This window comes from Hylobates moloch, unplaced genomic scaffold (genome assembly GCF_009828535.3).
Source record: "Hylobates moloch isolate HMO894 unplaced genomic scaffold, HMol_V3 SCAFFOLD_4, whole genome shotgun sequence".
Lineage (NCBI taxonomy): Eukaryota > Metazoa > Chordata > Mammalia > Primates > Hylobatidae > Hylobates > Hylobates moloch.
In genome coordinates this window covers 96,764,781-96,781,626 of record NW_026652279.1, presented here as the reverse complement: position 1 = coordinate 96,781,626, position 16,846 = coordinate 96,764,781, and the positions used below count along the sequence as shown (strand labels likewise).

Genomic DNA, 16,846 nt, shown 5'->3' with positions numbered 1-16,846 from the left:
ATGGGAGAAAATTTTTGCAACCTACTCATCTGACAAAGGGCTGATATCTAGAATCTACAATGAACTCAAACAAATTTACAAGAAAAAAACAAACAACCCCATCAAAAAGTGGGCGAAGGACATGAACAGACACTTCTCAAAAGAAGACATTTATGCAGCCAAAAAACATATGAAAAAATGCTCATCATCACTGGCCATCAGAGAAATGCAAATCAAAACCACAGTGAGATACCATCTCACACCAGTTAGAATGGCCATCATTAAAAAGTCAGGAAACAACAGGTGTTGAAGAGGATGTGGAGAAATAGGAACACTTTTACACTGTTGGTGGGACTGTAAACTAGTTCAACCATTGTGGAAGTCAGTGTGGCGATTCCTCAGGGATCTAGAACTAGAAATACCATTTGACCCAGCCATCCCATTACTGGGTATATACCCAAAGGACTATAAATCATGCTGCTATAAAGACACATGCACATGTATGTTTATTGCGACACTATTCACAATAGCAAAGAGTTGGAACCAACCCAAATGTCCAACAACGATAGACTGGATTAAGAAAATGTGGCACATATACACCATGGAATACTATGCAGCCATAAAAAATGATGAGTTCATGTCCTTTGTAGGGACATAGATGAAGCTGGAAACCATCATTCTCAGTAAGCTATCACAAGGACAAAAAACCAAACACTGCATGTTCTCACTCATAGGTGGGAACTGAACAATGAGAACTCATGGACACAGGAAGGGGAACATCACACTCCGGGGACTGTTGTGGGGTTGGGGGAGTGGGGAGGGACAGCATTAGGAGATATACCTAATGCTAAATGACGAGTTAATGGGTGCAGCAAAACAACATGGCACATGTATACATATGTAACAAAGCTGCACATTGTGCACATGTATCCTAAAACCTAAAGTATAATAATAATAATAAAAAAGAAAATACAAGCCATAAACTGAGACAAGGCATATGCCTAAAAAAGGATTATTATTTCAACTACCAAGAATTTCTAAAAATTAGTAAGAAAAAGATAAATTTCCAAGTAGGAAAATGAGCATGAGACAAAAAGACATCTGACAGAAAACAAAAATGAAAAATAAGCCAGGTGTAGTGGCACATGACTGTAGTCCCAGCTACTTGGGTGGCTGAGGCAGGAGGACTGCTTGAACCCAGGAGTTTAAGGGGCCAGCCTGGGCAACCTAGCAAGACCTTATCTCTAAACAAGACAAAACAAAACAGAAAAAAAAAAAAAAAAAACCAACAATAAAAAAACCTTAAAAGTAATCAGAGAACACTGCTGCTAATTAAGACCACAATAGCATTTTATTTTATAATCACAAAATGGGCAAAATTAAAACTTTTGACAATATTAAAAGTCAACGAGGATGCTGCACGATAGAAACCATTGCTGAGAGGAGTATAAATTAGTAGAAACATTTTGAAAAACAATTTGGCATTATCTCATAAACTTAAAGACATGCACACCTTACAAATCCAGCAGTTCCAATCTTGTACATGGATATACAGAAGAAAGTATAAAAATGTTCACAGCAGTAGCACATGAACTAGCAAAAACCTGGAAGAAACTGTGTGCTCCACGTGTGCTCCATGACAGGAGAATGAGTATATACATGACGGAGTATTATCTGGAATTGAAATAAATATACTGCAGCTACATGCAACACAGATTGATCTTAGGAATAAAATATATATTTTTTAAATAACAGAAGATTATAAACAGTAAAATACGATTTTTGTAAAGTTCAAAAACAAAACTAAACACCACACTTCTTAGGAATAAATAATGTGGCAAAAAAATGATAAGAACTGAGCACTGTGCTTCCCTCTGGGAGGCAAGTGGGGCAGAGATGGGTTCAGAGAAGAGCATGTGGTAATGTTTTACTTCTTAGGTTGGAGAAAGGCTTCATAGCTGTTCTTTCTACAAATACTGTGTTATAATATTAAATATTAAATAAAAGAGAAGTTCATTACTTGGAGAGGCATCTCTTTCTGCTCTAATCATTTATGAGAAGAATCTCCTGAACTGAAATGAGCCTCCTTATAATTCCCTTCCACTATTCCTAGTAATATTGCTTTTTCCTGGAATGACTTTATTCCTTTACATGGTATCCTTCAGATAGTATATGAAAGACTTGAGTTTCATTTTTCTAGTCTAAAAATGTCTTTTCTTAAACCCCTCCTAATGTGAAGTGGCTTCCAATTTTACAAATAAGCAGCAGCCACCCCTCAGGATGGTTTCTAGTTCATCAGCATCACTGTAAAACAGGCCCTCCCAAATTGATCAAACACACTGGGACTGGCAGCCCAGCTCCAAGCAATATGCTGAGGATAAAGGGATATTGTGGGTAAAGATGAGGATAGTGGCAGTTTCTGTAGCAGTGGAGGAGTTAGTTGGAAACTGAGGAATTGAGGACAAAAGGGAACAGAGGCAGCTACTGTGGAGCAGGGGAAAGGGTGGGCAACCAAGCATCTGGACTACTCAGGGGCTGGGCTAAGTCAATTAGGACACATATAGTCACACACCTGGGGAGAATTCAGTCTGAGAAAGTGGGATGGGAACAGAACCTTAGAAATGCAAAGGAAAGGTAAAAGTATTGGACTTTTGCTCGTTTTCAGAAATTTACCTAAAACCTGATGTGAAGAAATTGCAAATCTAGGGCACAGACAAATAGATCCTGCCTCCATTAGGAATCAGGATCTGGGGACAGTGAGAGAAAGAAGAGGAAAAGTCTGAGTACCCAAATGATCTGGGCGTCAGGGACAGCCTAGTTTCCCCACGGGGGTGGGGGGTGGGTGGGGACGGGAATTGCCTTACTGCATCTTGTGTTGCCATAACAGAATATCTGAGACTGGGTAAATTATAAAGAACAGAAGCTTACGTAGCTTACAATTCGGTAGGCTAGGAACTTCAAGACTGGGCAACGCATCTGGCAGCTTCTGGTGAGAGCCTTGTGCTGCATCAAAGCATGGCAGAGAAATGGAAGGGGAACCTGGTGCATATGTAAAGGGCAAAATATAAGAGGCAACCTGGCTTCATAACAACCTGCTCTGGTGGGAACTGATCTGTTCCCATGAGAACTAATCCATTCCAGAGAGAACCCAGCCTCCAGAGAGAGATATTACTCCATCTAAAGGACCTAATCACATCTCAAATGCACCACCTACCAATACCACCACGTTGGGGACCAAGTCTTAACATAAGTTTTGGTGGAGCAAACCATATTCTAACCACAGCAGAGGTCAAGGGGCAGGCTATTAGACTGCACAGTGAAGGTGCTTAGCATTTTCAATGCTGGGTATAGGGGCTTAGACTGTCTTCTTTCCTTGAATCTAAGAACCCAATATTTGTAAAGAGCCACTGTGATTTTATGACAGATTTGGGGAGAGAGCACACTATGCCACTGCTATAGCTTGAGTATCTGTCCCCTCCAAAACCCATGCTGAAATTTAAGCCCCAATGGGGCAGTATTGAGAGATCACTGGGTCATGAGGGCTCTGCCCCCATAAATGGATTAATTCATCCATTGATTATAATGGATGAAGAGATTATCATGGGAGTGGGACTGGTGGCTTTATAAGAAGAGGAAGAGAGATCTGAGCTAGCATGTGAGCACACTCAGCCCCCTCACCATGTGACGCCCTGCACCACCTTGGGACTCTGCAGAGTCCCCACCAGTAGGAAGGTGCTCATCAGATACGGCCCCTTGACCTTGGACTTCTCAGCCTCCATAACTGTAAAAAATAGATTCCTTCTCTTCAGAAATTATCCATTTTCAGGTATTCTCTTATAAGGAATAGAGAACAGACTAATATAGCTATTAAATATAAATAGGTAAATAACAAGGGGATCCCACTTTCAGAGAATGATCAAAACATTAAAAAAAAAAAAGAAAGTTGCAGCTTAGAAAGGTTTAGGAAGGACAAGAATCATGCTTCCAGGAGAATGAGGCCACCTATATATAATCCTGTGCTAATGTGGAGCAACGGCGAAGAAGTTACGCCGAAGGTCAAAATCTACAAGCACTGAGAAGAGAAACAATGACCTCTGGGTCCTTAGGCACCACAGCTCCACTAAGGTAGCCTAAAATGGAAGAAGATTTATGGGAAAACCCATCAGACTGTTGATCCATGTTAAGTTTATTATGTCTAAACACCTGAACTGCAACCAAGTTTGTACTCCTTCTATACCTGTGGTATTGATTTTAAGATTAATTTACAATAAATTCTACTTTGGCTTTGATGTTGTAGCTTGTCAAGATGTTCTGAATCTTGAATGAGCACCTCTGGTATTTGCTATCTCTGACAGCTGCATGGCACCTGCAAATCTGATAAGCATACTTCTAATTCTTCCACCACAAGGAATTCATTGGCTGTGCTATGATATAGTTCTGATAAAATACTTGTAGGTGTTAATAAGTCACTGATTATCCTCTACCTGAGACCTCTCTGGAATATATTTCGTAATGTTAAAAAAAATCCTTTCCTGAAAGGCAGCAGGATAGAAAATTAGGCATAAACATGCAACCCTGTTATTTCTTCCTTGTGAGATTAAATGCCATTTATTTACAAAGACTTGGATTTTAGAGAATTAACTTCTTATCCTTAAGGCTAGGACTGCACTCAAAATTAAAAAAAATAAAATAAAATAAACCTCCTTGGTGCCTTCATTAGCGACAAGAAGAGGCAAGCCCTTGTGAAGCTCAAAGCATTTACATGTCTCTTGCCTTTGGGCACGCTTTCCATTCTCCGTGAGAATCACAAAATTTTAGATTCTTTAGAGACTACGTCTGTAAGTCCCTTAAGGGCACTGGATCCGTCTTCTGTGTCTGAAACTTGAATTAATTCAAAGCAGCTTAGTGCTTTCTTCCTATCTCATCTATCTTGGATTAGATTTTGGGTTTACTCTTGTTTTCTTGCATCTAGTTCAACAATGCATCTTCTTACAGAATAATTTAGTAAGAATACAGGCATTGAGAAGCTCTCTCCTTTTGCACCTTACGTCACACTTGGAGCAGTGACTCCATCCTTTCTTTGCTCCTGGTTGTTTTATAAGTAGAATGGCAATTAAAAAAAAATTGACATTTGTATTTGTGGTAAATTTCCACTCCAGATTTTACTTTTAAAAAAATGACTACTGTGCAAGGCTCCCGGTCCTCTTGTGCAGTCACCCCCATGTGTGTGTCCTCCCACGCCCTGTGTTCGCGCCTCCCGCCAGACCCTCCTTCCCCAGCCCTGCACCACGCGCTCTCACTTTGGCAGCGGCGACCTCCGAAACCTCAGACTCAAACTCGCAGAAACCCGTCCTGGCTGCACTGGTGCTCCCCACGTCTCCCACACTAAGTGGCGCCTCCCTTGGCCTGACTCTGCGGAATCCTCGGAAGCAGGATGCCCCTTCGCCGTCCCCTGCCTCCCACCCTGACCCCTTCACCAGCTGTGTAACTTGTCTGCGGGTTGCTGGGGCGCCGGGGCTGAGGCCACCCAGCAAGGGTGGGTGGAGAGAGGCTGCGCGCCTGGGATGAGGGGAGAGGGGCCGAGCCCCCGGAGCCTGCCTCTCCAGGAAGCCTCTCAGGCTCTACCCGCACCCCCTGTGATCCGCTTCCTCCCTGACACCAGGGTGATTTTCTTGAAGTAAAAATTTGATTCCCGCCTGAAAGCCTTTACTGGCTGCTGCTCCAGCAGCAGAAGACCCAACCCATATGCCTGTGTTTTTCCCTGTCTAACTCCTCCTCAGCCTTTAGCTCCCAGCTCCTGGGCTGGCCTCCCCAGCAGTCTAGAGGTTGCTCCTCCCCTCTCCTGGGCTTTGCCTTCGGGAGGCAACACCCTAATCAGGCTTTGTCTCAGTTCCCCTAGGAATTAAGACCGCGGGCAATGGGATGTTGCCTGACTTATTCTTGGCTGTTTCTTGGACGCTGAGAATGCAGACTGGTAAATATTAAAACTCAGTAAGTGTTTTCTGACTGAAGGGCCTCTCTGTCCTATGTCCTCAATAAATGTATTTCAGTGTAACAGATGAGTACGCTGAGAGCTGACTGGCGAATGCCACTTCTCTCTTTTTCCCAGACCTCCTTCCTCCTGCACTTCTCCTCCCTAGCCTCCCCAGTTCCCCCACGCAGAGCCCTCGTGGCCCTGCCTGTGCACAGGGCTCTGCTCTAAGGCACCTCAGGCAGGGAGCAATCACTGAACTCCTAATCATTCCCAGTCCCCAAAATACATGGCCATAGATGGATTATGCTATCACATGGTAGGGTATGCCCCTCTATGTTATTGGCCAAGTCTACATAATTCCTAGAACAATTCTTTGTAGATTAATGGATGGGTAGTTAATTGGATCACAAATTTGCCACTTTAATAACTGAAATATATTATGCTGAAGAGTCACTCAGATTACTTATCCAGAATATCATTCATTATTCTTTCTTTTTTTTTTTTTTAACAGTCTCACTCTGTTCCCCAGACTGGAGTGCAGTGGCGCAATGTTGGCTCACTGCAACCTCTGCCTCCCAGGTTCAAGTGATTCTCCTGCCTCAGCCTCCTGAGTAGCTGTGACTACAGGCATGTGCCACCGCGCCTGGCTAACTTTTGAACTTTTAGTAGAGACAGGGTTTCACAATGTAGCCCAGGCTGGTCTCGAACTCCCAAGCTCAAGTGATCCACCTGCCTCAGCCTCCCAAAGTGCTGGGATTACAGGCATAAGCCACTGTGCCAGCCAGAAGATCACTGATTATTCTACAGATAAAATCAAGTCCAACAACAAAAAAAGAAAGGACCAAATAATATTACACATCTGGAGACATAATCAGAAGAAGAGTCACAAATAAAGGTGGTTAAGGTCCTTCTGTTTCTAATTCTATTTGTCCCCTCATTTAATTTCTTTCAGTGCTTTTTTTTGATTCTAGGTGCTAAGGATTCACAGATGAATACAATTTACATTTGTACCGGGGGTACATACAGTCTGAGGGGGAAAAACACCACCTCACGTAATACGGTTCTAGTATAATCAGAATTCAAGGGAAGGGAAAGAACGCATCTTCCAATGTACACATGGACAGTAAACAGCACAATGTTGACAACTTACAGCTAACTTAGTGTAAGGTACCTCACATTTTAATTTAAAAATCTTTAATATTATAATGCATCATTGAAATTTAAGCCTTAAAATTAAGGACTTTTCAGACTAAACATCACAGAGATGCTAAGCATACTGGCAAAATATGGCATTGGGTTCAGTTTAATGAGACAACATAAAAATTCAGACCAAGAGAATAAATATTCAGAAGCAAAGGCTTTTTAGAAGTGAGACAGGCTTGAATGCCTATTCTGCTACAGAGCTTGTTTCTTCATCTGGAAAATGGGGATAAAGTGCTTTCCTTATGGGGTGGTTATGAGGACTAAATGGTAGATTACCAGGCATATAATAAAGGATAGCTATTTTTCAACACATGACTATATGCTAGGACTATGATTTAATAGGCTGGCAAAAGAAAAGATAGGGAATCAGGAAAAAAAGAAGCAATAAAAGGTTTGTTACTAACAGAGGGTGAGTTCTGAAAAGCAAGAAGAGTTCAATTTATCCAGGATGTCATAAACGCCAACTATCACAACCCAAAGGACAAGATGACAATATTACTGTTCCTACCTGTCCAGTCTGATAATGTCTGGCAAATTGGTTAACTACTCGATAATCATTTGCAAAGTACTCCATCAGAATAGAAGGAACCTCAGCAAAATCAGTAGGGCACCTGGTCCCTAAAACAAGAAAAAAAAAAAAGTTGGCATGAATCAAATCAATATATTTATCTTACTTTTTATGTACCCTTTAAAACTTTTATTTGTACTTCTGATGAACTGTAAGTTTTAATTCATTAAATCAATATTTTTCTTCTATAAATTTATTGTACATATTTGCAGAAAAGTTTATTATAATCCTATATATTTTCCTTTATATCAAAATTAAAACAAAATATTTGCACAGCTGCTAAAACACCTTATAAAGCAATGGCTCACACCTTTTACAAACAAACCTGTCTTCAGCTATGCTGGCTATACATGAAACAAATTAAAACATTTCTAATATTAATATAGTGTTTGTATTTAATTCACTAAATTCCATTACCTAATACTTTCATCCTTCCTTTGTTTTACAAGTACTTTATTTTATCCATTTATTGCTTTTTGTAACAAAGTCAATTCTCAGTGAGGAAAAGAAATATTTTAAACTCAAAATTACTTAAAGTAACAAATCCTGTAAGAAATTTAGATGACATTTAATGATTCTGTTCAGCCCACCTACAGTCTTTTCAATACCTTCTCCTTGTCCAAAATACTGTGTGTAAAGTTAGTTAACAAATGCTGGATGCCAACAATTCACTAGTGGTCTAATGCTGACCATATGTGATAGGGAGCTTAAGACTTAAGGATAAGACAACAAAGAGGAAAGTCTGTAATATCACAAAATATAGCCACATAGCAGCATAAAAACTACAAAGCAGAACTATGATTTTATACAGGGGAAAGTATATGAAAAATTAAAAGGACTTCATCATACTTTTTAAGCATGCTTTATTTTGTTTTCTAATTTTGAATATAAAGAGAGACCATTCATTCACTTATTTATTAACTCTGTGGTAGGTATTAAGGAGATACCTTTTTATTCACACACACACATAGCCACAAACTTAAATTCAATATAAAACACTGTAAAATGTAAAAAGGGACAAACTTGAAAGACAACTGAGATTATTCCCTGGTGAAAGCTGTTAGCAAGCATGGAAAAAAAGCATGGAAGATCAGGCTGCACAACCATGCGGAGGGCAGGATGAGGCAATCTGAGATAAAGACCACAGGACACGGTAAAATGATCATATTTTCCAAATAAAAAGCCCCTTTCCCAATTTAAAAGAAAATGTATGTTTGTAAAAGATTGCAGTAAATAAAAGCCCTCCTCATGGCTCACCAGTGACGTGTTGGTAACGAGTACGTCCTAGCATTGAATGCATGGCATGTCCCATTTCATGGAAAAGATTTTCCATCATGCCAGGAGTTAGCAAAGTTGGAGAACTCTTTGAGGAACGGGGAAGATTCAGCATAAGAACTACAACTGGGAGTTGATAGTCTCCATCTTCCTTTAGTCTGCCTCCACGGATAGTGAAATGGCAATCCTTTAAGAATCAGAAAACATAAAAGTATTCGGTCATGTGAAGAGTAAAACAGTCTTAATGAATATAAAATTTCACCAAAAATGTGTGAGTGCAAACTTTAACTTAATTATATTCTTTTTCTATCTATTTACATATATACACATTTTCTTGACATTTTTTATTCTGCTAAAATTTTAATTTTTTTAAAACATCAATAACACATTCAGTTTCTATGGGTTAATTCATTACTTTGGTCCCAAAACATGCATTGAAATGATGCTGTGCCAGATGCTGGAAACAAAGTCAGTGAAGAGCTTAGGAAGGGACATTAACATTTATTCTGAGTCCCTACTATGTGTCAGATAATGAACTAGTAGGTACTTTCCATGTCTCTTGGCTTTTTTTTTCCTTTTTTTAAGACAGGGTCTCGCTCTGTTGCCCAAGCTGGACTGCAGTGTTGTGATCACAGTTCACCGCAGCCTGGACTCCTGGGCTCAAGCCATCTTCCTGCTTCGGCCTACTGATTGGCTGGGACTACAGGTGTGCTCCACCACACCCAGCTAAATTTTTAGATTTTTTTTTTGTACAGACGGAGTCTTACCATGTTGCCAGGGCTGGTCTTGAACTCCTGGGCTGAAGTGATCTGCCAGCCTTGGCCTCCTAAAGTTCTGGGATTGCAGGCATGAGCCACCGCGCCCAGCCTCTCTTGACTTTTATCACTTGAACAAGATGGGATCTAAACTAGTGTAAAGCAAGGGATCCGGATCCAGAATAACTTACTCTGAAACAGGCACTACACTGAGACTCACATACACTGTATCACTTATTCTCCACAACAACCCTATGTAGCAGGTATCTCACTTTCGGGATGATAAAACTAAAACTAGTCTTAGGATTATTAAATAACATGTCCAAGGACATCTAGCTAGAATTGCCACACCTTGGATCTGAACCCAGGCTGACTATTAGGAGCCAGGGCTCCTAATCACTAAAGTTGAGTCTCCACCACCCACCCATTTAAGCAAAGAGGAAGAACACTGGCCTCAGAGTCTGGTGACCTGCACCCTGTTCCTACCTTTCACACCTACTAGCCAAATCATCTTGGAAAATAATTTGCTTCGGAAAGCCTCATCTCTAAAATGCTTCCTTGTCAAATCCCACAGTGGCTGTCCAGAATTCGTAAGCTCACATCTGTTAAAATCTGTGCTTTGGAAGTTGTGAATCGCCATTCAAACATAAGGTACATTATTTCTGTTATAACTTACAACCTAAACTCTTGACATTTCCCATCAAACTACATGAAACTGCTAAAGCTGACCGGCTGTCAAAGTCGGCCAACGCTAAAGAAAAGGAGATGAGCTGCCTCAAGTCTTCCACATAAGGAGCTACTTGGTGGTTGGTAAGGTTTCCACATGGAATATCTTCTGCAGTTTTAGAATAGGTTCATTGTCAAATATGGAAAAGAGTTAAAAGTTGGGGATCTGCTCAGGATGTATGCCTTCAAGTCCCAGTACTTCTGGCCAAGTAGCTTAACCTCTATGGCTTCAGTTTCCTCATAATGTGAGTAACTAGTCAAAAGGGTGAGGTGAACATTAAAAGGTTGATGTGTATAACGGACTCAGTGCACTGGTTGGCACAAATAAGGATTAATAAAATGTCAGTTGTCATTATTACTATAATTAATACCATGACCCAGATAAAAGTGACAAATATAGACTGACGTAATTATTTCCATAAACTTTTTAATTTTAAAATTCTATCTTAATTTCAAATGTATATATTTGGTAACCATCATTAGTAACTTTTAAATATCATGGAATTTAAAAAATGATACAAAGTTCACATCAATACAAATGAAATGCTGATCAGTTCTAGAGAGACCAGTTTATAAAGAAAGGATCACCTGATGTGGTTTGTCTGCTCGCTGAAAAAAATCACAGTAAATGTACCCCAACAATCCTTCAGATTCATGAACGACAGCCTAGAAAAAAAAATTTAAATTTGGTGGTAAATCAGGCCAGCTGATTCTCTAAAATCCCTAACACAAGAATCTACATATTAAACATCCACAGCCACACACAGACATTTTAATTACATTCCACATCCCACATTATCTCGAGATAGATTCTCTTTTCCCCGCATCCTCTTCTGCGCCATCTCTTGAATGATTTTGGCTTTGGAATTCTGTATCCAGGAGAGGAAGTCCTCCTCATGCTGGCCTTTTGTCCTGACTGCCTGTCCTCCACAACACCTTTACCAACCACCCACAAGAGCTGGGAAGAAGTGCTGGCTGCACAATTTTAGGAGCAAAATTATTTTTCCTTCAAATCCTGGAATGTCATGATATATGCCCAAGCAAATTATAACCCTTGAATTTGAAAACACCACAACGCAGCTCCCAGCTTGAGTTAAAAATCAGCAATATTACTATCTATCCCCTCTCCAAGAGACATAGCTTATAGGAGAGACTCAACCACTACTCTCCATCTTGCCTTCTTTGTTCTTTCAGAATTTAATGATTCCATCAAAGAGAACCCCGATTTTGTGCTTTAAAATTACCTGCAAGTATATATTTATTTTTCATCAAACATCTATTAAGCACCTACTTGGTGCCAGGAACTCTTCAAGACACTGGGGATACAGAAGTGAACGCAACTGACAACAGTGCTGGACCCTGGTGGAGTGCACATTCTGCAGTTCTGGGGAAACCTCTTCATCACCTGCATTTTGTCCTCTCAGTATCCTCTTATAAATTTTTCTTTTTATTATATCTCAGCATTTTATCAATATCTTTTTTGGAAGTTTGTAATACAGATAGTGAAGTAAATCAATGCAGTGATGAACGTCCTCCCACCCTGACTCTCCTTTCAATCCCACCACCACACCTACTCTCCACTCACAAGACGTGGCCGAGAGACAGTGAGATTGTTTACATTTCTTAAAACATAGTGAAGAAAGCAGTGTGGTAAGCATGCTAGCAAAAATCAAACAACAAAATAATACAAAGCCTCAGTGACAAACATAGGTCAACAAAGCCTCAAATCCTATGAGGAAAAATTTAAAATATTCATGCCTCATATAAAGTGGGCCTTCACAGGAGAAAGATGATTGCTAGGCTTGAAGTTATTATCAAAGAAGTTAAATAAATCAGAACACAGGACGTAAGTTAATATCTGATGCAAATATAAGTCCCTACAACATGGGATAGGGGTTGGAAAGAAAAAAGGTCACTTATCCAATGGATCTGGGAATTAACCAAAATGGACACACAGCACTGAAGGTATATACAAAGTAAATGACAATTTTCCTATAAATAGAATTTGTGGATATATGAAGGTGCATATATATTCAACCTTCTATCAAGTTCCAAAACACTTTTTTAGAAAACTCTGCTGTTTTATGTTTGGATCCTTTATACAGTATCTTAAATCAGAAGTGCAATTTGGATTTTTTTTTGTGAAGCAGAAATAAGGCAGGGGACACACTCAACCAGGGCAAAGGTATGTAAACCTGAAACTGCTGTTGACTCAGCTCCCCAACCGAAAGGCTAACGCATGCAACTGCAGGCTGAGCAGGAGCTCACCAGTTTTCGGACATCTTCGCTCCACACCTCTCCTTTTGCAGGCTGCTCTGCATATAATGAAATCCCCAACAGTCTGTTAAGCAAAATATTCAGGCCTTCCATGCATGCTCCAAGAGAGAAAAACGGGCAATATAGGCTGGGCTCAATATTATACCTAAGAGAAGGAAGAGAGGTTCAACAGCATCTTTGTTTATTTCAATTTCTGAAGGTAAATTCAATTACCTTTTCATTTACTACTTAAGATCACTGGAGCTAAAGAAGGATTCAAAATATAAAAGTGTATTTATATCATTTGAGGGGTTTTCAGACAGTTTTCTTCAGAATGACAGTCTGATTATTACTACTGTTAGTCATAAGTCAGTAATTAAGGTAGATATATCATTCCCTAACCTTTGTCCCTTCCATGTTATTTACTCTTTCACTAACCCGATTAAGCACTGTCTCAATTGCTCACTGTATACATTCCTTATACATACTTACATGCAAATATGATCAGTTTCAGTTATAATGGTAACTCTTACCTTATGAGTTATATTCTAGAAACTTGTGACTTATATACATAAATATTAAATGAATAAAAATCCTGAGGCATATTAAGTGAATTTAAAGTTCTCATCCAGTAAAATATTCATTTATGAAAAAAATGCCTGCAATATAAATAATCAGATCTTAACTTATCTGTTTTACAGTTAGATAAAATCTTAAATTAAGGACAACATAACTAGCAAGGCAAATTATTCTTCACCCAAAAATAACTTTTTCTGTTCTATATATTCCAACATAAACCAAAGCAAATCCAAAATATGTGATTTGAATGTTTACATTTGAATCATTAAGTCAAGCCAAAATATATAGCCGTAGCCAAAAATAATGGCTCTAGAATATTGTAGGTTCTCATTATATGTCTACTTTTTGGGATTACCAAAATATACATTTTTTTTCAATTGGCTTTATTTGTGATTCTAGAACTGCACAACACTTCGTTCCATAAAATAAGAGTCCCCACAACAAATTTATATATAAAAATATACAAACATAGTTACTAATAAATGAATGAGTTTAGTAAGTGAACATAAATTGCACAACAAATGAGACTTTGCCTATGGACATCCATAAATTTACACCTTAATTTCTGACTGATTTTTCATTAAACGGAATCCTAGTGTTGAAAGAGACGTTCGTGATCCAGTGCCCTCGCTCCCTGGTTCGTTCACTCAAGCATGCCGTCAGCAAACCTGCGGGGTGCTGGAGGAGAAGAATGAAGAGCCTTTGTGTCTAAGCAGCTGGCACTGAAAGAGGCAGAGAAGTGAACCAACTACACTGTGTCCTGGGCCTAGAGCAGTGGGCACACAGCCGGCACTCAACAGACAGTGCTGAAGCATGAATGAATGAGCACTGCACAATGGGAGGGCAAAGGACAGCATGATGACTTTACTTGTGGAGTGCAGAGTAGCACTAGGGAATGTGGGCGGCAAGCCACCCAGGCGCCGAGGCAAGAGACCGAGGACATGAGCTGTTCCAGTATAATAAAATATAAAACAAGACTAGTTATACCAGATATAGATCTTAGATATGATTATATATGAACATCATTAATCATTAGTTCGTAGCAATTACTCTTTATTCCAATATTATAATAATCCTCGCTCTATAATCATAACCTAAGAAAAACCAGGCCATACAGAGATAGTTGCTGAGGGGATATAGTGAGGAGTGACCAAAAGACAGAGTGCGAGCCTTCTGTTATGCCTGAACAGGGCCACCAGAGGGCTCCTTGGTCTAGCGGTGACGCCAGCATCTGGGAAGACACCCGTTGCCAGGCGGACCGTGGTCTAGCGGTAGTGAAAAGTGTCAAGGAACAACACCCGCTACTTAGACCGAGAAAGGGAGTCTCCTTTTCCCCGGGAAAGTTTAGAGAAGACTCTGCTCCTCCACCTCTTGTGGAGGGCCTGACATCAGTCAGGCTTGCCTGCAGTTATCCGGAGGCTAACCGTCTCCCTGTGATGCTGTGCTTCAGTGGTCACGCTCCTAGTCCGCCTTCATGTTCCATCCTGTACACCTGGCTCTGCCTTCTAGATAGCAGTAGTAAATTAGTGAAAGTACTAATAGTCTCTGATATGCAGAAATAATGGCATAAGCTGTCTTTCTCTTTGTCTCCTCTCTCTCTCTGCCTTGGCTGCCAGGCAGGGAAGGGCCCCCTGTCCAGTGGACACGTGACCCATGTGACCTTACCTATCATTGGAGATGACTCACACTCTCTACCCTGCCCCTTTTGCTTTGTATCCAATAAAAAACAGCACCGCCAGACATTCGGGGCCACTACCGGTCTCCGCGCATTGGTGGTAGTGGCCCTCCGGCCCAGCTGCCTTTTATTTTATCTCTTTGTCTTGTGTCTTTATTTCTACACTCTCTCGTTGCCGCACACGGGGAGAGACCCACCGACCCTGTGGGGCTGGAACCTACAAGGGAAAGCTTCTCGGATAGGAATCAAGAAAGAATCGACCGGGTGCTGTGGCTCACGCCTATAATCCCAGCACTTTCGGAGGCTGAGGTGGGTGGGTCACGAGGTCAGGAGTTCAAGACCAGTCTGGCCAACATGGTGAAACCCCGTCTCTACTAAAAGTACAAAAATTAGCCGGGTGTGGTGGCGGGTGCCTGTAATCCCAGCTACTCGGGAGGCTGAGGCAGAGAATTGCTTGAACCCAGGAGGCGGAGGTTTAGTGAGCTGTGATTGTGCCACTGCACTACAGCCTGGGTGACAGAACAGACTCTCCATCTCAAAAAAAAAAGGAATCAGACTTTGCAAGGCAGGGCTGGGATAAGGAATGGAAAATGGGAATAATAATAGGAATTCTGGGCAGAAGTGATGGTGTAACTAAAGTATGATGGCATAAAATAGCCTGGTAACTTCTAGAAAGGATGTGGTTAAAGATGAAGCAGTTACCAATGCAGGGATAAATGCAGAAAGAATGGGAGCGGAGTCTGGAAAAGGCAGGCAGGGGTCAGAAAACAGAGGGCCTGGTCCATAAGCTGAGGAACTGGGACCATGCACCATAGGCCATGGCCTCCAAGCTTCCTCACCAATGCACACTAAAATAACTTTTGAGTATTCAACCTTCTATAAGTACATTCATAAAGTATATGCATGTGGTTTTGTTTTATCACATTGCAAAAAGAAAAGCAGACATTTTTATAAGTTGAGATAAAGAAAAATAAATATACATAGAATTTCTAATATTTTATGACTACACTCTCAATGAATTGCTTACAGATGCCATTTGGGAGACAGCTTCTGTAGGCCATAGGGGAGCATCTGATGTTTTCTGGAATGCTGCACAGTGGACAGCATGGAGGGTGGAATGCAGGAGGCAGGGAGGGCTGACAGGAGGACAGACTTCCAGGCTTCAGAGGGTGAACTTTGACAAAGGGCAGTGGGGTCAGGGATGAATGTGTTTTTCCTTTGAGATGCAAAGGTCTCAGGACTGTGTGAGTGACTGGATTTGGAGGGTGATGAGAAAGACAGAACAATTTAGAATAACACTCAGGTTTCTGGCTTGGACAAATAAGTGGATGGTAGAGTCACTGAATCAGCCAGCACAATGAACACAAAAAAAGGAAGAGGGGAATCTGGGTGTGTTTGTGGGAGAAGAAAGGAGGGTGAGGTGCAATGATGGGAGGGGGATGGAGGGCTCACAGAAAATAAACTCCATTTTGGAGACACCGACTGTGAAGTGCCCATGAGATGCCACTCAGGACCCAAAGCTAAGGAGAACAAGGAGACTTCACTGTCCGGATATCAGAGCCACAGAGGGAGACAGGGCCATTAGGGAAGGGCAATGCAGGCAGAGAAGAGGGTAAAGGGCAGACCCCTGAACTACCAGAGGGAGGGTTGGGAAAGAAGGCACAGAACAGTTCAGAGGTACTAAAGAACTGAGAGAAAGGAATACATGGAAAGAGGGGAGAAAATAAATTATAAAAGGAAGTGGTCCAGGCTTGAGGTTTCCACTCCTGCACATGAGGAGGTTGAAAGTCACCACTCCATCCTAACAAGCAGGAAGCTAAACAAGCTGAAAATCAAGAATCTTCTTAGATTCAGCA

The 16,846-nt window shown here is 40.9% G+C and overlaps 1 protein-coding gene across 4 annotated transcripts in view; it reads right to left on the bottom strand.

Annotated features, from left to right (window-relative positions):
- MIPEP (mitochondrial intermediate peptidase) overlaps positions 1 to 16,846 on the bottom strand; it is a 170,571-nt gene that overhangs the window by 109,340 nt on the left and 44,385 nt on the right. For all 4 annotated transcript variants that reach the window (XR_009213211.1, XR_009213212.1, XR_009213213.1 and 1 more), the window contains exons 11-14: positions 12,749 to 12,902; positions 11,069 to 11,146; positions 8,982 to 9,186; positions 7,665 to 7,774 (exon numbers count right to left, since the gene is read on the bottom strand). Coding sequence is in view for 1 of the 4 variants with exons in the window: in XM_032150652.2 (XP_032006543.1) it covers positions 7,665 to 7,774; positions 8,982 to 9,186; positions 11,069 to 11,146; positions 12,749 to 12,902 (547 nt within the window). In the remaining 3 variants the exon portion in view is untranslated. The remainder of the gene's footprint in view (positions 1 to 7,664; positions 7,775 to 8,981; positions 9,187 to 11,068; positions 11,147 to 12,748; positions 12,903 to 16,846) is intronic.